Source organism: Aotus nancymaae, unplaced genomic scaffold (genome assembly GCF_030222135.1).
Source record: "Aotus nancymaae isolate 86718 unplaced genomic scaffold, 86718_ANA_hifiasm-v0.15.2.pri h1tg000011l, whole genome shotgun sequence".
Taxonomy (NCBI): Eukaryota; Metazoa; Chordata; class Mammalia; order Primates; family Aotidae; genus Aotus; species Aotus nancymaae.
The window spans coordinates 59,324,709-59,347,965 of NW_026988422.1; the positions used below are offsets into that span (position 1 = coordinate 59,324,709).

At 38.9% G+C, this 23,257-nt stretch overlaps 1 protein-coding gene across 14 annotated transcripts in view; it reads left to right on the forward strand.

Annotated features, from left to right (window-relative positions):
- Positions 1-23,257, forward strand: part of TTLL5 (tubulin tyrosine ligase like 5) — a 285,182-nt gene that overhangs the window by 37,907 nt on the left and 224,018 nt on the right. For all 14 annotated transcript variants that reach the window (XR_010342086.1, XR_010342087.1, XR_010342088.1 and 11 more), the window contains exons 8-12: positions 2,098-2,167; positions 2,702-2,786; positions 13,333-13,434; positions 15,213-15,304; positions 16,080-16,187. Coding sequence is in view for 11 of the 14 variants with exons in the window: in XM_012438103.3 (XP_012293526.1) it covers positions 2,098-2,167; positions 2,702-2,786; positions 13,333-13,434; positions 15,213-15,304; positions 16,080-16,187 (457 nt within the window). In the remaining 3 variants the exon portion in view is untranslated. The remainder of the gene's footprint in view (positions 1-2,097; positions 2,168-2,701; positions 2,787-13,332; positions 13,435-15,212; positions 15,305-16,079; positions 16,188-23,257) is intronic.

The window sequence follows — 23,257 nt, forward strand, 5'->3', positions numbered from 1 at the left end:
GAAATGTGCATGGGCATTAGATGTGTAACGAAATGATGACCACTATCAGCATATTCTCTGCTGTGGAGCAAAGTTGGGTGACTAGATATTTGTTGTAGCCTATAGGTTCTACTCAGTAGGAAGAGAGCTGCAATTGTTTGATTTTACATTTACAACATAGCCTGCAGCTGTACAATGATTGCATCGATCCTCACTGAGCTGATTCAAAATGGAGATAATACTTGCGAGAAGCTGATCAAGAAATGTAAGGGAGTCAGGAAATGGGATGGGTGATTAAGTTCGTTAGGGATGTATCAGTAATTATGTCATTGTGTTCCTGTGATGCATAGACATGGCTTGAGAAAACTGTGTTCTGACTGAGATAGCAGCAGTGGGAAATGAGAGAAGAATCTCATCATTCTGACTTGGGAGTTGCTCATAGTGGTTCTGTGTAGAGTTATAGATCACAAGATTATCCTTATCTTATGAAAAACTGTAGTATTGGGGGTAGGAAATGCATTATTATAAAGACAAACTTTTGAATTTGGGGGACAATTAAATTTGAGAGCAGAATATTGGGAGGAGGTAAGAATAATGCCTAAAAGTTAAGCCTCTGAGGAAGACTGCCTGGATTCCATTGCTGCTCTATTAGCTGTGTGACTTTGAGCATGTCCCTAACCCACTCTGATTCCTTTTTCATCTATAAAATGTGGATGGTGATATACCTGCCTCCTGGGGTTGGGTGAGGATTAAATTAAATAATCCTGGGAACAGACTCAGAACAGCACTTGGCACATCCGCATGTTTAGTGCATTTGTTAAATTTTGTTTCTGCAAATGTTGATGGTTAATTCTGTTGCCTTGACTGTAGCTATTATCAACCAAATGATTATTGCCACTTCCCTTTTGGAGCCCTTTTGTCCTACTTGGATTGTGGTGACTTCCAGCTGATTGCTCTGTCTTTATCTAATCACACATGAAGGTTTTTTTCTCCCCAGATATTTTAATCTTGCTGTTTCCTTAATCTAGAATCCGTAATAATTTCTCGCTTCCCACCATGCTAAATATAAACTCCCTTTGCCAGGGGTTCAGATCCTTTTGCCAGTGGGGTACCTCCTTCCTCATTGTTAGCCATGTCTTTCATAATTTCCCAGTTCAGTCTTTTAGCCTCAGGTTTGTGAATCGGCCACCCTCCTTTCTGTTGGACTTGCTGCATGCCATCTTCCCATGATGGGCTCCTTTCTTCTCCACCATGTGCTTCACAGCCTTCGCCCCTCGTTTCTGCATCTACTCTTCCAGGACAAGTCTTCCCTGACGGGTCCTACCTACTTGGTCTGCACTTTAACTTTGCAATCTCACATCTTGTATTTACAGAAATGCTGCTTTGTGTTCTTTTAAATTCTGTTTTTTGCTGTTCCTCTACCGAAATATTAAACTTCTCAGGGATAGGGATTTACTGAATCTTAAATTGGCAAGGCAGAGATTATATCTGTTATCTTTATCGTGGTATCCCCAGTGCCGTATACAGTGTCCAACAGTACTTTCTATTTATTGTATAGACAGCTTTTTCTCATTGAAGACATCTTTAAAAGATCTTATTCACTCCTTGCATACGCTTGCTTAGCAAATTTCCTTAAGTAAATCAAACACCTATCTCATTTTATAGAGGAAATGCTAGGATCCATTGTGGATCTGTAAATTCTTTAAACATCTTAATAAAAACCTTGATTTAAGAATAGTAGTAGTATTTTAAAATTTCCATTATACTTTACATTGGGAAGAAAGCAAGTTTTTATTGATTTTTAAAGTGGCTCTTATTTTCTTGTCATGTAATTATTTAATATCATGTATACACATCTTTAAAGCTATTTAGGCTGTATTTATTATGTGAGAGGTGCTGGGTAAATTTAGTTTTCCTGCATTGTAATTGGATGCCTGTAATGTTATAGAAGTGATGTTATATGGCCAACTGAATATGTGGGTACCTTGGAGGAAACTTTAACCAGAATTTTAGTTTTCCACATTATCATTTCTTAGAAGTTTAAGCACTTTGCTCCCTTGTTGTAAATTAGGGTTCTTGTGCATTTCTACTCTTTCATTCTTTCTCTTTACTCAACAGCCAAACCAGATTTCCCTGGAAGAGAACATTCTGGTCTCCCGTTACATTAACAACCCCCTGCTCATAGATGGTGAGTTGTGATTAGGCCCTTGACTAAATTGGGCCAGTTCTTTGCTAAACTTTTTAAGCTTTTCATAACCTTCTCTAGTTAAGTCTTTATTATACTGTTGTGAAATTCTTGACATGTGTGGCTCCAGAAAGGCAGCCAGTTCCTTACCTATCTCATGGGATTTATTTAAAGGTGAAATGAGATAATATAAGAGAAAGTGTTTTATAGGTTATATAGCAATTAATATATGTATGAAAATTGTGCAGTAATTAATGTGTGTGAAAATGACACACATAGACATTATATATACATTAGTTATATTAATGTATATATACATTATACTGTTTTTATTAGGTACTGTATACATAACATACTATGTATATGGTACATTTATATAATTATTAGTTATCCTCAAAAGGCAAGGTATATAGGCAGTATTTGTTTCATGTGGAGAGGAGGAATGTTCTTTCTTTCATGTTTCTTGGTTTCGTTGTTTATTCTATAACAGGGAAAAAATTATCTTAGGTTTTTTTGTAAATACAAATTTTTTTTTAGATTTCAAGTTTGACGTGCGCCTCTATGTGCTCGTGACTTCCTATGATCCTCTTGTCATCTATCTCTATGAAGAAGGATTGGCTAGGTAAGAAACTGTTTTGGGGCAGAAGAGCTGGGTGAGTATATTAAAAGTGGACCCGTTCACAAGTTTATTAAATCAGATCATGCTATTTTCACTTGTCATTATTGCTTACAGATGCATACCACCTCCTCATCTGCTGTGCTCTATAACATCACAGCCACTATGCATAAAAAGAACTTCAGAAATTGGTCTTATTTGTAGTCTCAATGCGTGTCCACATGTAAGGTGCATAAACATCTTCCCAGCAGTGAACCAGGATCATGTGGTATTTATATACCAGGAATTTACTTTCAGCCTCATAACAGCCTTTTAGTTGATGCATTTTTGCAGTTGAGGAAACAGATTTAGAGGTGAGAGAAGTGGAATGGGGATTTGAACTCATGGATCTGACTCCAGAGCTCAGGGGTCAGACTATTTTGTGTCCATTTAGAAGTTATTATTTTTTTTTCCTTAACATCCAAGTTACTTTACAGTGGTTGTACATACATTGTTCTCTTTTTGTTGAGGTGCTTTCTAAGTTTTAAGGTAATGTGACTTATGAGATTAAGTTCAAGTTGTAATATTTTGAAGTTTTGTTTCCCATAGCCACAGAATTTTACAGGTAATTGTTTTCATAAACTCTTTAAATTTTTTTAAATAAGTATGTAACTACTATGCTGTGTACTTTCCCCCAACAAAACTGAATTTTTGTATCAACCAACCAGTTTGCCCTGAAGTTATTTTTATGCATAGTGCCTTTGATAGAAAGCGGGGATGTTCAATCTTTTGGCTTCCCTGGGCCATATTGGAAGAAGAATTGTCTTGGGCCACACATAAAATACATTAATACTAAGAATAGCTGATGAGCTTAAAAGAAATTGCAAAACACTCATAATATTTTAAGAAAGTTTACAAATTTGTGTTGGACCGCATTCGGAGCCATCCTGGGCTGCATGCAGCCTGTGGGCCTCACGTTGGGCAAGCTTGTTATACAGCATAGCAGCTTAGGAGGTGGTTTGCATCTGTGATGGTCACAACAAGCTAAAAAAGCATGGTCTGTGTATGTTTCTGTATTTTAGAAAATGCAATTGGAAGATGGGAAATACCATGGATAAAAGATGGCTACCTATTTATGTGCAGGTGCTTTGACAAATATTGTTGTACTCTGACAACTATTATTTTAGAATGGTCTTTTAATTAGTTTTTTTCAGATGTATCCTATGACTTGAAATTTTTTTTCAGAGACTTAGTTTTTTTCAGATGTATCCTACAACTTGAAATCAGTGAGATACAAAAGCTTGGGACTAACCAAACCTTCTAGCCAGTGGAGCTCTGTATTCCATTTGCCTCTAGGTGGCAGTGACAGCATTTATAAGTCCTATCGTATTCTTAACCAAGATTTTGAGTTTGAGCCCTGGGAACACTGAAGACTACCAAAACTCCCTAGATCTGGACTCTCTCTGTTCCTTGAAAATTGAGAAAGGGAATAACTGAAACATCTCCCAGTTATTAGATAAAGGGCTGAACCAGGCATCTGAACATGAAGTGACTACTAGCTCTAATCAGGTTTTTATAGGAAAGAAATTGTCTATAATGTTTATAGACACATGTGCTCTCATGCTTTGAAGTATCACTATACAAAATTAGGTATAAAAGTCTATTCCCAGCCAGGCATGGTGGCTCCCACCTGTAATCCTAGCACTTTGGGAGGCTGAGACTGGAGGATTGCTTGAGACCAGGAGTTCAAGACCAGCTTGGTCAACATTGCGAGACCTCATCTCATGAAAAAAAAAATGTCTATTCCCTATATTATTTGAACAAAATGAAGGTAAAATACACTGCTAACTTCTCAGATACGCAAGATGCTGAGGAGTTTCAGCTTTATAATGTGAGACTTCTGAGCTTTCTCTCTCTTTCATAAATTTTATCATTCTCCTTCCTCTGCTCATCCTCACCATAACTTCTCTCCTGTGTCAAGTTATAAGAAACTGATTATGTCCTGCCAAAAATTGGACTTTGAGAATAGAGAAAAGAGATCAAGGTTGTGCTTCACTGTTTCTCAAGAATATTATACCAGTATGTTTTGCTTAATATTGCAAAGATATTTTCACCTACAATAATAACAGCCCTCTCTATGGGTAAAATTTGGCATAATTTTAAGATCTTTCTGGTTCAGAACAGTACCAAGGTTTATTATAGAATTTACTACAAATATTCAAATGCTTTGGCTACTGGTTGTGTGTTGGAAGTCAGAATCTATGGAATTAAGTATAACCCTTTTCTTTTGCTTCCAGCAGAAACAAAAAAATTATATATATATTAGTCAATGGACGCTTTTTCTCAGAATAATTAGAAAAACAGCTTTTCAAAAACTCAGACCAAGTTGAACCAGAAGACAACATGAATTTTCAGGGCTTTGGTTAGGTTTACCTGAAAGTGTAAATGAATATAAAAGCTTTATCGAAGCTTTACAAAAGCATGATGCATGGCAGTATGATGCACTGTTTGCTGGAGTCCTGCAAAGGCACATTGTTCTATGCAATAATTTCAATGTGCCTACGTTTTTTTTGACACAGAGTCTCACTCTGTCACCAGGCTGGAGTACAGTGGCGCCATCTCGGCTCACTGCAACCTCCGCCTCCTGGTTCAAGAGATTCTCCTGCGTTGGTCTCCCAAGTAGCTGGGAGTACAGGTGTGTGCCACCATGCCCGGCTGATTTTTGTATTTTTAGTAGAGACGGGGTTTCACCATGTTGGCCAGGATGGTCTCAATGTCTTGACCTCGTGATCCGCCCACCTTGGCCTCCCAGAGTGCTGGGATTACAGGTGTGAGCCACTGTGCCTGGCGGCCTAAGTTCTTGTGTCATCGCTCATTATGTATCTTGGCATTCACTTGCTTCGTTGTAATACTCAGAGTCTGTTCAATTGTGTCGACAGTCTGTAGCATCTCCAGATCTGCAGCTTTTATTAATCTTGGGCCACATGTATTTTATGTAGACATAACTGAAGACACTCAGTTTGGGATGAGATCACTGGGTTACGTTGAGGCTCAACAAGAAAAACCATAATCTTTCCTAAAGAGATAGAACAGGAGGCAAATACAATTCATTTCCTTCTTTAGAATGAATTCTTTTATACCCTATCACTTTTGTTTTGGATCTCAAATTAATGCTAGGTGACAGAAAGATTAAATTCATTACATAAGACAGTTTTGTGAAATAAGTTATTTTGTGTAAATTTTTTTACACAAAATTACATTTGTGAAAATCCTAGTTTCTTTATAGATTAGTGTTTTCAGTTGTCCTTACTGTTTTATTAATATAAGATATAGGAGAACTCTGTTTTCTTATGTGTGGGTAGAATATTGAAGATGTGTTAAAATTGTCCCCCTTGTATTTGGGTGCAGCTTTTTGTGATTCTCACAGTAGCCCTCAGAGGTCCCCTGTGCTTTTGAGTTTTACTTGCATGTTGCTGTTTTGCGCCACCAGGGGACACTCAGTTTCCACAGAGGGGTGCTCCAAAATGGTGTAGATTCTTCTTCCTGTCAGAGGTGGAATCCAAAAAGATTTTGTCCTGGATTTTATAGTTTTAGGTGGATCCAGTATTGGGTTTAGATGATTTGACAGAGCCCTTTCTGAGATGAAGCTAATAGCCAGATTTTTACTGAAACAGGAAAAAATTAAAAGTTCAAAAAAATTAGAACAAAATGGAGTTAAAAACCAAATATGTTGCCAGAGACCCAAAGATAGGCAGCTCTAGCAACTTGTGGCAGGCGGGGAGATGTGAGTACCCATCCAGAGAGCTGAGTTCCACCCATGCGGCAGAGGCGGGAGGAGAGGACTCTGGGAAGGTCCCAGTTGGAACAGCTTTTTTTCTGCCTCAGCCATATTCAGTGGAAACTCAGAAAAGACCCCAAAGCATTTGTACTGCCTTTCTCTTTCTCCCCACCCCCAGTTCCTTCTTCAGTAGCCTTCCTTGCTAATTAACACTGGCTCCGCAGGGATATTTACCTTTTCTCTGCTGGATTCCTGTGGTTTTGAAAGAATTCAGGTACTTGCCGGTTGCCAAGGAATTCAGATTACCTCACAGGCTGCACACTGTCCAGAATCTGCCACAGCAGCAAGTAGGGGGAAGAGACACCAACAAGGGGGAGAAAACCCTTTCCAGTGCTCATTGTCACCCTCCCTGGCAGGCCCTTGCTGTTTGTGAAGTTTGAGTCATTTCTGGCTCTAAAGACAAGGGATCAGGCTGGTAATCCCCTCCCAGACGGCTCTGTAGGGCGCTGCCTAGTCACTGCAGCACTTTGGCAGTCTCCCGGCTGCAGCTGGTTGACAGCAGATCAGAGAGCTCTTGGGCCTCTTGTTCTCGTCCATAAGATTTTTCTGGGTCAGGCCAGGATGAAACCCAGTGGCTCCTGGCAAGGCTGCCTGAGGTGCTGTCTCTTCGTCATCCAGGCTTCTCTGGCTCAAAGTTCCTACACCTGTTGAAGGATAACTAATGTGCCACAGTGAGGGTCTCCTCGGGGCAGGTCTTCTCTTTTCTTTGTACATTTGTAGTGAATATTTGTCAGAAAATATAACTACCAAAGAGGGTATTAAACTTCTACATCTAAACTGCTTATGACTATGACCATAAGAAGACATGGTATCAAAAAAAAGTTTTTAAGAAGCCAACGGAACAGAAAAAAATGAATATGTGGGGTCATATTCTTAGAAGAACAAATTAGTTTTTGAATAGGGGAAGAGAGTTTAAAAGATCCCACTGACTCTCTTTTTCTTGTTTTGATTCCATATTGGTAAAGATCTTGGAGCAAGCAGTTCCAGCACAGTTGCAGTTCATGTTTACCAAGTCCCCACCATATGCTGAACATTGAAATCTTTTCTTCACACAGACATTCAGACTTTTAGACAAATTATTACCATTGTCTTGATTCTCAGTAAGAAACATTAGAAAGCAAAAAGGAAATGTAACTTATGATTTAAAAATTTATTGTCAAAATATACCGTCAATATAGATAATTCGTATTTGTTTTCAGTGTTGTTAAAAAGGTGGAGGGGCAGCGTCAAATAGTTCTATATTCATTAATCTAGGCTATGAAATAGTACCTAGGGTTGGCTGGGCGCAGTGGCTCACGCCTGTAATCCCAGCACTTTGGGAGACTGAGGCAGGTGGATCCACGAGGTCAAGAGATCAGGACCATCCTGACCAACACGATGAAACCCCGTCTCTACTACAAATACAAAAATTAGCTGGGAATGGTGGTGCACGCCTGTAATCTTAGCTACTCGGGAGACTAAGGCAGGAGAATCACTTGAACCTGGGAGGCAGAGATTGTAGTGAGCCAAGATTGCGCCACTGCACTCCAGCCTGGCTACAGAGTGAGATTTTGTCTAAAAAAAAAAATAGTACCTAGGGTTTCAAATTTAGCAAGAAAGAAAGAACTCTTCCACCTTTTCTTAGCTTGAAGGTCAAGGCCTGAAAGGTCTGTCTTGAGAACTTTCCTAAATCTTGATCTCATTAAGAGGGAGATTCAGGACTCAATCATGGAAATTTTGGCCTGCATTAGGATAAGTGCAGTCATGTAGTCGTGTGCAGCGTAACAGTGGGTCAAAGAAGGACGACATATACTATGGTAGTCCCATAAGACTGTAATGGAGGCCGGGCGCGGTGACTCAAGCCTGTAATCCCAGCACTTTGGGAGGCCGAGGCGGGTGGATCATGAGGTCAAGAGATCGAGACCATCCTGGTCAACATGGTGAAACCCCGTCTCTACTAACACAAAAAATTAGCTGGGCATGGTGGCTCATGCCTGTAATCCCAGCTACTCAGGAGGCTGAGGCAGGAGAATTGCCTGAACCCAGGAGGCGGAGGTTGCGGTGAGCCGAGATCGCGCCATTGCACTCCATCCTGGGTAACGAGCGAAACTCCGTCTCAAAAAAAAAAAAAAAAGACTGTAATGGAGCTGAAAAATTTCATCGCCTAGTGACATTGTAACATCATAACACAATGTATTACTTTTTCTATTTTTAGATACATAAATTCTTACCATTGTGTTTTAGTTGCCTACAGTATTCAGTATAGTATAATGCTGTACCGGTTTGTAGCCTAGGAGCAAGAGGCTATACTATATATCCTAGGTGTGTAGTGGGCTATACCATCCAGGTTTGTGTCAGTGCACTCTATGATGTTCACACAATGATGAAATTGGCCTATCAAAATGCATTTCTCAGAACATATCCCCATTGTTAAGTGACAAATGGTTGTATGTGCAAACTTGGTCTTGGGGTACCTAGTAAAAAAAGTCCCCTTTAGGTTGTTAATAGAGAAATTGCGTTGAAACGTCAGACCTAAAGAAGATGAAATTTGATAATACGTGGTGGTCTAAATCAAAGGTCACAAACATAAATGCTCACAAGTACATTCACTGAAGCAAGAGTAGAGACGAGAATGGAGAGTGCATGTCCATCTAAAGGCATTTCTTATTTAGTGCCAGCGATTGATACTGGTATTGCCATATCTGGTTTGTTAAGTGAGGCTTGAACATGTAGATTTTTACTGAGAAACAAACCGCTTTTTTTTAGACTTTTTATTTTGAAACCATTTTGAACTTACAGAGTTTAAGAGCTATAAGAATTGTATGAAAAATGCCTTTTACTCTTTGTCTAGAGATCTCATTCCAATTCTGCCAATTGTCCTAATAATTTTTTTTTTAATTACAGAAGGATCCAATCAAGGATCACATTATGTTTAGCTGTCAGGCCTCTTTAGTCTCCTTCAGTCTGAAACAGTTCCTTAGTCTTTCCTTGACTTTCATGACCTCAACATTTTTGAAGATTACAGGCCAGTCATTTTGTGGATAGCCCCTCAATTTGGGCTTGTCTGATGTTTTCTCATGAAGAGACCTAGGTAATGCATTTGGGTCCAGAATACCACAAAAGTGATACTAATTCTTCTCATTGCATTATATCTGATGGCACATGCTAGTCATTTAGTGGTGTTTGACCACTTGTTTTAGGTGGTATCTATTACATTCTTCCACTGTAAATTTATATTGTCTTACCCTTTGTAATTAGTAAGTATTTTAAAAGGAGATACTTTAAATCATGTAAAATTTCATTCTTCATCTCATTTCTCATTTTTAAGAAAAATCTATTGCTTTTTCTTGCCTTAATGAATTATTGCTGTAATAGTTGCCAAATGCTGATTTTCTAATTCTGTCATAACTTTTATTTTTTTTGGCATTTTTCTATAAGAACTTCCTCTTCTCATTTATTTATTCATCTATTTATTTATACTAGTACAGATTGAAGCATTCCTATTGTATTTAATGGGTTATAATTCTTTACTATCATGATTTATTTTGATGCGCAAATTGTCCCAGATTTGGCCAATGGGAGATCTCTCAAGCTGGCTTTGTGTCCTTTTGACCTATGTTCATCATTTTTCGAGCACAAGATGTTTCAGGCTCATCTTGTTCTTTCTGTATTCTGGCCCTGGAATCGACCATTTCTCCAAGGAGCACTGGTTGCTTTTTCATGGAATATAGTATTTAGAAATCAGTATCTGGGTGCTAGATATGCTCATTGTTCTGGGGCATCTCTGCTTCAGATCCTGGCAGTGAACAGACTTAGGAAATTATATATATGTATATATGTACATACACACATGTACATCTATATTTCTATATCTGTCTCTGTGTTGAAAAGTGGAAGTTCATACTAGTACCCACAATTCTGGTTCAAAACTACAGAGTTCCTTCTCGTTTTTCACTTTTCATATTTTAAAGTCTCTTATCCAACAGCAGGAAACCTGGCTCCCGATATCTTTAACATATTTATTTATTTGCTCAATTCCTTTGTATGTAGCCAGTTTCCTGACCCTACTGGGCACTGTCCCACTCAGATGCCCTTTGTATGGATTTAGACCCCTATTAGGTGGCCACCCTGCTTAGAAAACCTCCATCTGCTTCTGGCTGACTTACCATCCTACTCACCATCTTCCTTTTTTTGTTTTTTTTTTTTGTTACTCATCATCTTCCTCATGTGGGCCCTGGCTACCACTGGGCTGCAAGAAGGAAGGTCTGATTTTTATATGTTGTTCAGGTAATTGAGGTTTAAAAGAAAAAATAAAAAAGCTTTTGTAGGTTAATCAGAACTTGACCAGTAGGTTAGATTCAAGACTAGTGTGACCTCTGGTCTAGACAATAAAAGAGAAAATAGTGGTCAGATGATGACGATGGCTTATTTAATATGGATTTCAGTGTGAGCTATATGCTCGTACTGGGGTAGGAGGAAAGATGAGCACACACACCTTTTCTCTACATAGTATATATTCCCCACTAGACTAAGTGAGATATGGAGTGGAGCACTTTCACCCACCGGGGGAACTTTTCCTTGAAGCTTTTTTGTTTTACTTTAATTTTTGCTTCCTTCTTCTTACACTCAATTTAGAATTCCACACTTTGATATTAGTAATCTTATCCTTGCTGGGGTTCAGAATAAAATGCTCCAGTGAAAAGGAAGATTAGGAAGAAGAAACATGGCTTTTTTTTTTTTAAGATGTGCAGTCCTCTTGAATAAAAGAGTATAGGAATGACAAATGTGTTGGCACCAGATTCCAGCTCACCACAGACTTTTGTCAGGCTTTTCATGTTGACCAAGTTAGATCAGGTACTTGTAGTAACTACAAGATATAAAAAGCCTCTTTTTCTGAGGCAGAAGCTTTCCCTGCCTTCTAACTCATTATTCTTTGCGGGGAGAGGATGGCAGGAGGGATGTCACCCTGAGATAATGTCTGGCTGAGGCAGGCAGCCTCTGTGGGGGCAACATGGGCCCCCTTTGTATCTCACAAGAATTCAGAGAATGACTGTCTTCCTCTTGCTTGGACAATCTATTGGAGGAAGATTGCGACGCATAGGCAAGGGTTTACTCACCAGGGCATAGGGGTGTGACATGGCTAGAAGTTAAGTGATAACTACTGGAAGTTTCTAGAAAATCTGGGGTCCTTCTCAAGCACAGATGTAATGCTCATCAAACTATTGTCTTTTAGCCTGGTCATCATTTTCTCTTTGTCCACATCCTTTTTCCTAGCCCCTTGTTTGTTTATTGCAGTTTTTTGGGTTTGGGTTTTTTTTTCCTTCTTTTCACTTTTCTTTCTTTGGCTCTTATATATTTCTGGTACAGGGAATTAGGGAGTGGAGATAGTGGGTGGGTGAGAAGAAACAGAGAAGAGGAAAATTTTTAAATGCTGACCTTTAATGTGGTAAAAATTCATGTTGACTTCATAGTCTGAGTAAGCATATGTAAATAATTTGTTAATCATATGAAAATAAACTTGTGGCCTTCTTTTTTTTTTCACACACTTGGATCTGCCTCTTGGGAAAACCACTCTAGTGAAGGGTGATATGGTTACAATGGTATGTAAACAGGGGTTGATATTTACCATAACCATTCGCCTTGAGTGTCCTTTTGTTGATATTGAGCATCACTGGAAAGTTTTCTCTTTCCCTGGTTACTTCCTTCAGAGGCACATATATTTTATACTTTGGTCTTCTTTTGACAATGGTCCAGGATATCAAATTGCTACCCTGTTTTCGGTGGGCTCCATGTTTAATTCCTCTTTCTTTTGCCTTCATTCCAAATTCAGGACTAAGTCTCTTGCACTGTGCCCATATTTTTGCTCTTTTGCTTTGTCTGCTGTTAATGCTGTCATTATTATTCTTTTTAAATGAGCATTGTGAATCAGTTCTATTCTATGGATGTGAGCTCTAAGCCTATATATAGCTGTGCTGTCCTTTTTTCTTTCTGCTTAAGTGTTTTTTTTTCTTTGAATGCTATAGTACCAGGCACTGTGTGGGCACTCAGTAGGTGTTTCTGTTGCCCAGGCTGGAGTGTAGTGGTGTGATCACAACTCACTGCAGCTTCTATCTCCTGGGCTCAAACAATCTTCCTGCCTTAGCCTCCCTAGTAGCTGGGACTATAGGCACACACCACCATGCCTGCTTAACTTTTAAATTTTTTGAAGAGAGAGAGAGGGTCTTGCTATGTCAGACTCCTGGGCTCAAGCAGTTTTCCTGCCTCAGTTTCCCAAAGTGTTGAGATTACAGGCATGAGCCACCGTGCCCAGCCAGTTGCTATTTCTTGACCAGCGAATGCCCCATCTTTCACAGTGTCCTACACACAATTTCCCAGGTTGTAAATAGCTGTATTTTTAATTTTCATTCTTCCTGTTGGTGTAATGTTCTATATAAGAGAAGCAGCATCTTGTTGTGATTAAGTATGGGTTTTGGAGTTGGTGTGATCTTAAACAAGTTACTTAATAGGTCACATTTAGTTTTTGCATCTATTTTTCAACTTGGAGACAATATTATCTACTTCATAGGGTTGCTTTAAGGATTGAATTAAGTGTGACATTATAAAACATTTAGCATGGGAGTTAGTACTTAGTAGGCACTCAGTATTTGTTAGATAATGATTTTACCCTCCTTTATCATTATCTCATTGATCCTCTGTTCCAGCCTGTATTTCCTTGAAACTCTGTTCCTGGCATTTAACCTGTTTCCCTTCTATCAGGTTCGCAACTGTGCGATATGATCAAGGAGCCAAGAACATTCGGAACCAGTTCATGCATCTGACAAACTACAGTGTGAACAAGAAGAGTGGAGACTACGTCAGGTACTGGCTGTATCTGAGCCAGATGTCAGGTGCCAGTCTCAGATGTGGATGTTGTAGAGGTGGAAGGGTAGCATGTGGCACTGGAGGATAACTTTACGTTAATGTCCATGTAACATTTATGCAAAGCTGTCAGTCATACAGTGTTGAGGCATATCTCCTGCTGCTTCTCCATTGCCTCCCCAGTTCACGGTGTCACCTTTCTTTATCAAAATATGCCTTCACAAGTTTTTCTTCCTCATTGTCTTCCCTCACTTGACTTAGGGATGGGAATTTAATAGGCCTATGGAACATTTTAGTACTTAAGAAATGAGGTCATTTCAGCACGTGGCAAACCTATCAAAAGCTTAAAAGTGTCTGTACCCTTTGGCCCTGCCCCCCTTCTCCCCCAGTTCCATATCTAGGAACTTAACCTTAAGAAATAAAAGATGTACATGCAGGATCAGAGATAAGAATGTTCACTGCTGTATATTTGTAGGTGGAAAAAGCAGGTTACCAGAAGATAGCACATGCAACTTAATTTCTTGCTTGAATATATGAGATATCTAAAGCTGCTTATTTTTGATGAGCAGGGAGGGAAAAAAAGACCAGAATTAATCCCGAAATGTTAACTTAGCTTAACTATAGTGGATAGGATTGTGAGTGGGTGATTTTTATTTTCTTCTCTGTGCTATTATGTATTTTACAAATTTTTCTAAAATAAATACTAGAAATCAAGAAAAAATAAAGGAAAAAATTAAAGAAAGAAATGAGGCCATCCCAGAAAAGGATTCAGTGGAAGGGAGTACCAGCCCAGTTGTGTGGAAATACTTTTTGCTCTGTTTTCTTTCATCCCGATAATTTTGCCAGAAAGTGGAAAAGTAGAAAAGAGACCCAAACAGTTACTTTCTACTCCGACTAATAATAGATTCCTAGCAGGTCCAAAGAAAGAAAGAAAGGAATCTGGAAGTGATAGAATAGTTACCGAAGCTATATAGGTTTCATCGAATATCCTGTGAGCAGCGTTTGAACTGATTGAAGAGATCATACCTTCATTTGTGAAAGATGAGCAAAGGCACAACTGCTGGAGAGTGGGATGGTGGTAGGGAGTGAGGGGACAGCTGCAAAACACAGGTTCCAGATTGCAGGGCTCTTCCAGCATTCATGGGAGGCTGTGCCATTTGCCATTCTGCTTCCATAGTAGTAGTATACCTCCTCACTCTTTACTGTCACTCTAGTGCACTCTCCCTTCAGTGATACCTCGAAAAATATCAAGAAAAGCTGTATCTACTTCCAAAAAGGAGGGAGCCTTCTTCAGATGACAAAGCAAGTCTTTGTGGGGTTAGTTCATTAGCATGCTGCACTAGATTAGCTCACTCACCCATCCCAACTCAGTTCTGTTCTGAAAATGGTGTCAGAGGTTGTTTTGTGGACTCAGGTGACATTCACCGCAAAGGTTAGATCTCTGTCCCCAAACATTTCTGTTAATTTATTGTAACCATTCTAGATTTGTTTACCTTCCTTCACACATTGCTTCCACCCTTTCTTGATGCATGCTTATTTAGTTAAGAAAGAATTTGCCTTCTTCTCCACCCTCTTGAAAAAAGGCAAACTATTGCATTTTCATTTCCATTGAAGAAATGGGTTTGAAGGGATACATGACAAAAAGGACCAAGTAAAAATAAGTGGAAGTCAGCAAAATAAATTTAAAAAAAACTTCATAAGAAGACTGTTTGCAAAGAATCTTGTTATTATAGCAAGCCTAGTTACATATGTGACTTTGATTCGTTAATTTGTTTTAGTTGTGATGATCCGGAAGTGGAGGATTATGGAAACAAATGGAGTATGAGTGCTATGCTTAGGTACCTGAAGCAAGAAGGCCGAGATACAACCGGTGAGTACTGGGCCTTTTTCCTTCTTGACTTCTCTTCTTTGGGTAACTTTATCATTGTCTCTTGCCAGGAATCATTTTCTCTTACTTTGATAGTGTTGCTGAGATGGGATGATTGTCTTTGGTGTTACTCTTTCCTGCAGTTGATAAGCTGGGGAACAGGTTTTCCATTACCCCCCAAATCCCTTTTATAATGTTTCTGGTCTGAAAGGCATAACTTTCTCCTTTAATCCTTAGTGAATTTACCCTTCTTGAATGTTGAACTGCTGACTAAAATACTGTCAGCTTTTTATATAACAAATTGCCTGTCTTCATATTGGCCCCAAGTTTTGAGTTTTCTAAGTTAATTTCTCTCATTCATGTTGCTGCCTTGGAGAATGGGCACTGTTTGAGCACAGGGCTTCAGATCAAAATGTGCACAATTGCCGAGCCTTGAGCAGAATGGGAAACTGCGTGCCAAAAGAGGCTGTCTCCGTTGACAAGGGAAAGGATCATAGGGGAAGTGTGAGAAGGGAAGTGAGGCTCCTCTTCCATTATATGTCCGTCTTTTGTCATGAGAGGCCACCTGAGGGTATCCCTTGGCACCTACATTCTTGACTGTGCTAATCTGTTTACAGATATGTCTGCCTCCATTGCACCCATTCAGAAGTCTGCCATATAGAGGCTTTTTTTTGAATGTGCACACATACTTTTATAATTATATTGTTATTTGGAATCCAGTTCCTGCTAATCCATGTATTTTGGTATTGAGTCTGAAATTAAAAATTTTTTTTTTCAGCATTGATGGCCCATGTGGAAGACCTGATCATTAAGACTATAATCTCTGCTGAATTAGCTATTGCTACTGCCTGTAAAACCTTTGTTCCTCATCGCAGCAGTTGTTTTGGTAAGGAAACTCAAGAAGCTTAACATGTTTTATGAAGAGTGTCTTGGGATGTTGGATGTGATTCTGGGGTAGAGAGACTTAGTGATTCTATAACAGTAAGGGTATAGGATGGACTTTGTTTCTTTCTAAGCTCATGTAGCATATGAAGAGCCTACTAAGAGGCCAATAGTGAGCTTGGTCGGAAGTTCCCTGAGGAGTAACTAGCTTTCTGTGTGGGAAGCAGGGATTGGAACGAAAGTGTTGGTCTTTCTGTCAGAATATAGTCAGAAAAGAGTCTGCAATGGACTGTACAGGAATCCAACTCTAACAAATATATTCCAGAGCTCCTTGGCAGCCAGACTGGGAACAGTTCCAAGAAGCTCTGGCTGGTACCAGTATGTGCTTTCTCCCATTTTCCGATGACTCCTCCTTTTTGTTTGAATCTTTTTTTCTAGTGGGTTCCACCCCCTCCTCTCTTTCTCCCCATCCTCTTCCACTTTCTTTTCTTTCTCTTCCTCTTCTCTTCTTTTACTCCACCTCCAACTCCCTGGCTGCACAGAGAAGGAATAAGCAGTTCAGTTCACAACTACTGGATCAAGAAATGTTACCTACTGACCTACTAGCTATGATGGTAGCACTGAGGGTGCCTGTGGACATTGCTTCCTCTGTGGAAATGAATGGGTTTGTGATTGCCAATGTGAACGTCTTTAAAGTCACATAGGCTTTTGGCAGTGTTAGGCAGTAAAATACACTGGGGTCTTTGATGGGGAGGATGATTAAAGTGTGGTGTGGAGTAATACAGGTAGTAAGGATATATGAGACTCATGGCTTGCTTAGAAGGCAGGATAACAGGGAAATAAACAACATGGGTTTTAGAGCCTGACAGCCTTAGTTTGTAACCATGTATATCCCTGTCTAGTTTTGTGATTTTCAGCAAGTTACTCTAATCCTGTTTCCTCAACTATAAAATGGCAGTGATGATGATGTCTGCCTCCTGAGAATACTATGAATATCAAATGAGATGATGCATGCAATGCACTTGACACAATGTCTGGCCTTTACATTGTACTCAATAAAAATTATTTTTTATTTTTATAATTAAACATTATAATTCTTGATCTCTTTAACAGATTATCATAACAGCCTATATTTGAGGGGCACTAAACAAAGCGAATTGTTGAGATTGAATAGAAGACGGTAGATAAATCAGGACCTAAAATTATATGGGAAAGGAAGAGGTTGCAATGTGTTTTTTAAAATACATATCTTATCATGTCTTCTAAAATCCTTAAGTGGTTCCCTAGGCTTAAATTGTATAATAGAAACTTGATGTGACCTGAAAGGCTTCTAAGGTAACTCAGGTAATTCTTCTAGAATTCCGTTTCTCCTCTTATACTTTATAATCCAAGTGTACCATACTATACTTCTGAGCACACTGTGCTTTTGGGCCATTGTGTGAGTTCTGCTGTTTGGTTTGAAAACTCTCCTTCTGTCTCTGCCTTGCATACTTTCATTTCTTTTCTAAGTTTAGCTCCACATTGCCTCCTCCCTCATGCTGTTCTTTATTTTTGAGACAAGGTCTTGCTCTGTTGCCCAGGGTGGAGTACAGTGGCATGATCACAGTTCACTGCAGCCTCCATCTCCTGGGCCCAAGTGATCCTCCTGCCTTAGCCTCCTGAGTAGTTGGGACTATACACATGTGCCACCATGTCTGGCTACTTTTTAAAAAAACTTTTTGTAGAAACATGATCTCACTATGCAATATGCTGTTCTGTGCTTGTTCAGTCATGTTCTTCTCCTATCACATCATGATGTTTTGTTTATACATATGCTTCCTCCGGAGTCTCTTAAGTTTATTTTCTTGAATTCTTAATAGTAAATGTGTCCCTTCTTCCCATCTCACCCTATTTCTGCCAAACCAGAGCTTTCAACATTTCTCTGATCCCCTTTTTAAATTCTTTTTGTTTTGTTTTGTTTTAGAGACAGGGCCTCGTCGTTGCCCAGGCTAGAGTGCAATGGCGCAATCATTTTTTAGCTCACTGCAGCCTTGAACTCATGGTCTCAACTGATCCTCCTGCCTTGGCCTTCCCAAACACTGGGCTTACAGGCATGAGCCACCAAACCTGGTCCTTTTCTTGCTCGCTGCCTCTGCACCTGTTTTACCTTGTGTCTGAAGTACCTTCCTTATGTTACTTTGTGTAACAGATTACAGACATCTGTCAAGACAAAGTCAAATATCAATTCTTTAGTGATTTTTTTTCTAATGTTCCCAGAATTAGCCTGCCCTGCCTCTATACCTGCAGCACTCTGTTGGTAACTTTGCAATAGTATCTGCATGTTGTCTGGTATTCATGTGTGTATCTGTCTCCTATAGCCGACTGGAAGCTCCTTGAGGACAGTAACAATGTCTCCATCAGTTTTGGCCCTACCGTGTGTGGCAGCACTTTTTTTTTTTTAAATTCAAATAGGATCTCACTATGTTGCCCAGTCTGGCCTTGAACTCCTGGGCTCAAAGGATCCACCTGCCTCAGCCTCCTGAGTAGCTGGGACTACAGGTGTGTCCACCATGCCCAGTTGCATGTCAGCATCTTTTGCTCTTAGAGGATGTTCAGGAAATGTTTGCTGAATGAATAACTGGTACTTGCTTTAATTGCCTTTTGGTGACCTGACAATAGACTTCCCAATGGATCTGGTTTGGTAATGGCCTAGAACTCTTAGAATTATTGCAGACTGCTTGAGGATGGGGAGATGGGGGGTTGGGACTAGGAACATAACTCCAACTTCCAAAATCTCATTAGATTTAAATAATAAATAAAGGTTTATTTTCTACATTGACTTGGCTCTTATATGAGGGTAAATTTCTGATATACCTTGCTGTGAAAATCTTTGTTCTAAATAGTTAATTATAAAATCTTTCTGAATGTTTCCTTTTCTTTTTTGTTTTATAACTTGATTGCCTTTTGAAAGCTTGGGAGCTTCATTATCAAGCTTAATGGTGATAGAATGTTCCGACGTGAAAGAAGCTGTGACTTTCTCTGACTCAGTGAAATACCCCTTAAGTCTATTTCATCAGCCATGGGTCTCCTTTCTTCCTCCCTACTTGTGTTCAGTTTTAATAAACTGAGTGCATCTGGAGTTTTTTAAGTTGTTGACTATCTTCTTGGCTTTTGTGGTTCTAATTCCACTTCCTGTCAGCCCTGGGATTTTGTGTGCTTCATTAACCTCATCCCATCAGATATGATTTTGTATACGTGTGTATATTTGTGTGAGTCTCTGCCTCCCACTGACTCCTCACTTCCCCTGGGGTTTAAGTTACAAGGAATAAGCTAGTTCCCTCCCCACCCCCACATTTATTTTAGAGTAAACAGGAATTGAAAGCTTCCCAGAAGATTTTGGCTTAAACAGAGCATTAGTGCTTTTAGGGGAAACCAACAGACCAGACATGGGGTTCACTATATTCTTTTGGTGGTTGTTTCTGTCCTTCCGTCTTACGGATCTCTGCCAGGGGCATTCCTTTACTATCTCAGTGTTTGTATCCTATGATTTCTTTCCTATTCTACCACCTGTAATGTTCAACTATGTTTCCAGGTATTTTCAATATCCCATCCTATTTGTTTATTTATATATTTAACTTTTCTTCAGTTCCTGCTGTGAGCAAGTCATAGGTTAGCCTTTCAGCAGGTATTGATATCAAGTTTGTTCCTCTCAAACCAAATTTTGTATAGGATGATATATATACATATACCTGCATTGCACTATTAGTGTTTAAATGTAGACTTGGGAACCTATGCAAACTACCTGAAGCTTTGTCATTTAATGCTTTTTCCTAGATATGTACATCTGGTAAGGACCTTAGAGAATAATTAGTTCAGATATAGAGATTGAAACCCTGAGAAATGAAATCTTGTCCTAAGTTCTAGAGCTAGTGAGTTAAATAACTCAGGTCAAAATGACTGAGCTTGGATCAGTGGGGCTTCAGAAGATGTGTTTTGGCAATCATGTTGATCATAAGACTTTTAATTTGTAGAATTTTTGTTGCCTCCCTCAGTAAGACAGATTTTTTACAATCGAATTTTTACTGGCTTCCAAGATCGTGAAAACATGGTACCATGTGAAATTATATGCTTAAACAGCAATCCTTTAAATATGCTTAGGAAATTGACATTGTGAGATACAACTGGCTATGAGAATAGCTTTTTGACCAGTTGGAGAAAAACAGCCCAGAACAACAGGATGTTAGCTGTTCTTTAAATATGTTGCTGCTGACAGTGGTTTTATCTGTGTGTGAGCATGGCTGAAGTCATGGGCTGTGAACCAGGTCTGGGATCATGGAGACAAGTTATGGGGCCACGTGTAGAACTGATCAGCCTGGCCTTGTTCTGATCAGAGCCCAGTGACGTGTTGCTCAGGACCAACCATGTCCAGTACCCCTCTCTGTTGAACAAAATCTGGTTTGGTTGTCTACTGTTACCATTCTTGGCCATTTCACAGGGTAGCCTGAGGTTCTTATGGGGAGGGTATCCATAAATAATTGTTGGAGGAATGAGAGCAGGCAGTGTACATTCTCCAACAATGTTAACTACTTGGCCACCAACAGAAAAATAATGAAAGTCATCAATCCCTTCACTTTTTGAGATAATCTCCTTTTCTGGTTTATCATATGCTCCTGTTTAGATGGGAAAGGAAGTTTACTACAATAGAAACTTATGTAGGAATTATCTACTGTTTATCAAGCAAACGTCGGTTATTTTCTTAATTTAGTTTCACTGGTTATTTCTTTTTAGTCTTCAACAATTTTCGTTGGTATTATCCATGTTTTATAGACATGGAAAAAAGATTCAGAAAGGTTAAATAAGTTTTCCTAGGTCATGCAGCTTATAAATGGCAAAGCCAAATTTGGGAGCCAGGTCTCTCTGGCTCCTTCTCCACCCACATAAAGACATGTCCTTATGAGTCCGGCCACTTTTGGCATGCCCCATATCCTGGATTCTCCCTCTGTTCTCCTGTAACTAGATCTCAGGAAAAATGATATCATCCTTTCTAGCAGATTAGGCCTGAAAAAGGGCACCCTTTCTGCTGAAGTTAAGAGTACCTAGTCCTAGACACTCCTTTTAAATCTACCTTTACATCTGGTAACCAGATAGCATATTGATTTATTGGACTAGTGAACAAATTGGCTGTGGGCATTTTCTTTTCATTTTCTTATGGGTCGGCTTTTTTCCAAAATTCTCCTTCTGGACTCCATATAAAGACTTCCTCTTTAGCTTTTCAATTTGAATCCAAAGCCAAGGTAAAAAGAATTTCCTGCATACAATCACATTTCAGTGACAGTGAGTTCTGGCTAATGTCAGCACTTTCCATTGCCTCAGGGACTACAGCTTCAGCTGGGACTTTATTTCTGGGGAGAGTTAGTGGATTGATCCAAAATTAGTGGTGTGACATGTTTAGTAATCTGTTAGGCCTTGGATGGATTATTATTTTCTTGAGAAAATCTTTTTATCCCTCTCTCTACCTAAACTATCTTTTATCAGGTTTTCCCTTAATATATCTTTAATATGTAAAGTTCTTCCTAAGAATCTCTCTTATTTTTCTTTATGATTGGTGGCTTTATTACAAATATTTCAAGTCTTGTCATCAGGGTTGTTTTGTAGGAAGTGTCTGCAAATTATTTTGTCTTTCCCAAAAACAGTGCATTGTTTTTCACTTAACTATTTTTTCTTTTCTTTTTTTTCTTTCATTATTTCTCAATTATTTTCTATATGCTAGTTATGGTGCAGGCTACTTGGAATACAACAATGAATGAGACATGGACCCTGCCCTCAAGTGATAAGAGCAGACATGAAGTGATAAATGACAATACAAGTGGTATAAGTGACTCAAGTGCTCTTGGAATATACAAGAGTTACTAGCTATGCCTAGGAGATCCACAGAAAGCCATTTTTCCTAGAGGGAATATAATATACAACATACAGTGTCATGACAGGATGTGATATTTTTTGAAATGGTAAGCAGTATGACTAGATATAGTGTGCATAGAATGGGAGAATAGGAGATACGGTTATGGAGGTGGATTAGGGCCAGATTATAAAGAATTGACAAGTTTAAATTCATCTCATATCTAACAGACAGCCACTGGAGGTTTTTGAGCAGGGGAGCGATAGGATTATTATTATTTTCCTTTAACTTTTATCATAATTTGATCCAAAGCTTAGGATAACAGAATTACAATAAAGGGAATATGGTATATTACTAGCAGTGACTGACTTAAAATCTTCTTGGGCCACTTCATTGCCTATCTCTATGTGACTGTTAAGTTTGTTTTTTTTAAGAAAGGTATAATTCTGATGGCCTTGAAGAATGGACTACAATTGGGAGAGGCAAGTGCTAGGGAAATGACTAAGGTGGTAAGAGGTATGCAGTGATAATATATACTTACTATGTGACTGCTGGGTCCCACTCATAGATATTTTCCCAGAAGAATCGAAACCATATGTTTATTTGAATACCTGTACACAAATGTTTATGGCAGCTTTATTAATAATTGCCAAGAATTGGAAACAAATGTCCATCAACTGTTGAATGGTTAAATAAGTTGTGGTATGTCCATATAATGGAATGCTGCTCAGCTATAAAAAGGAATGAACTGCATTATTGGTATGTATAACAACATAGATGAATCTCAAAAGCACAATGCTAAGTGAAAGAAGCCAGTCTCAAGAAACTACATATTACATTAATTTCATTCATTTGACTTTCTGGAAAAGGCAGAAAGCAGACAAAAATAAGATCAGTGGCTGCCAAGGGTGGGAGTGTGACTGGAGAAGGGATTTTTAAAATTGAATGCATTTGTTAAATTTGTCCTATATTTTATGGTGGTGTTGGACAATTGCATTTATTTCTCAAAACTCACCAAAATGTACACTTTAAAAGGGTGAATTTATTATATGTAAATTATACTTTGATAAATCTGCCTGGAAACAAAAAACAGTGATAGATGGATGAATCTCAGAAACATGCTAGATGTAAGAAACCAGACTAAAAGAGTATATACCATATGATTCCATTTATATGGAATTCTAGAATAAGGAAAA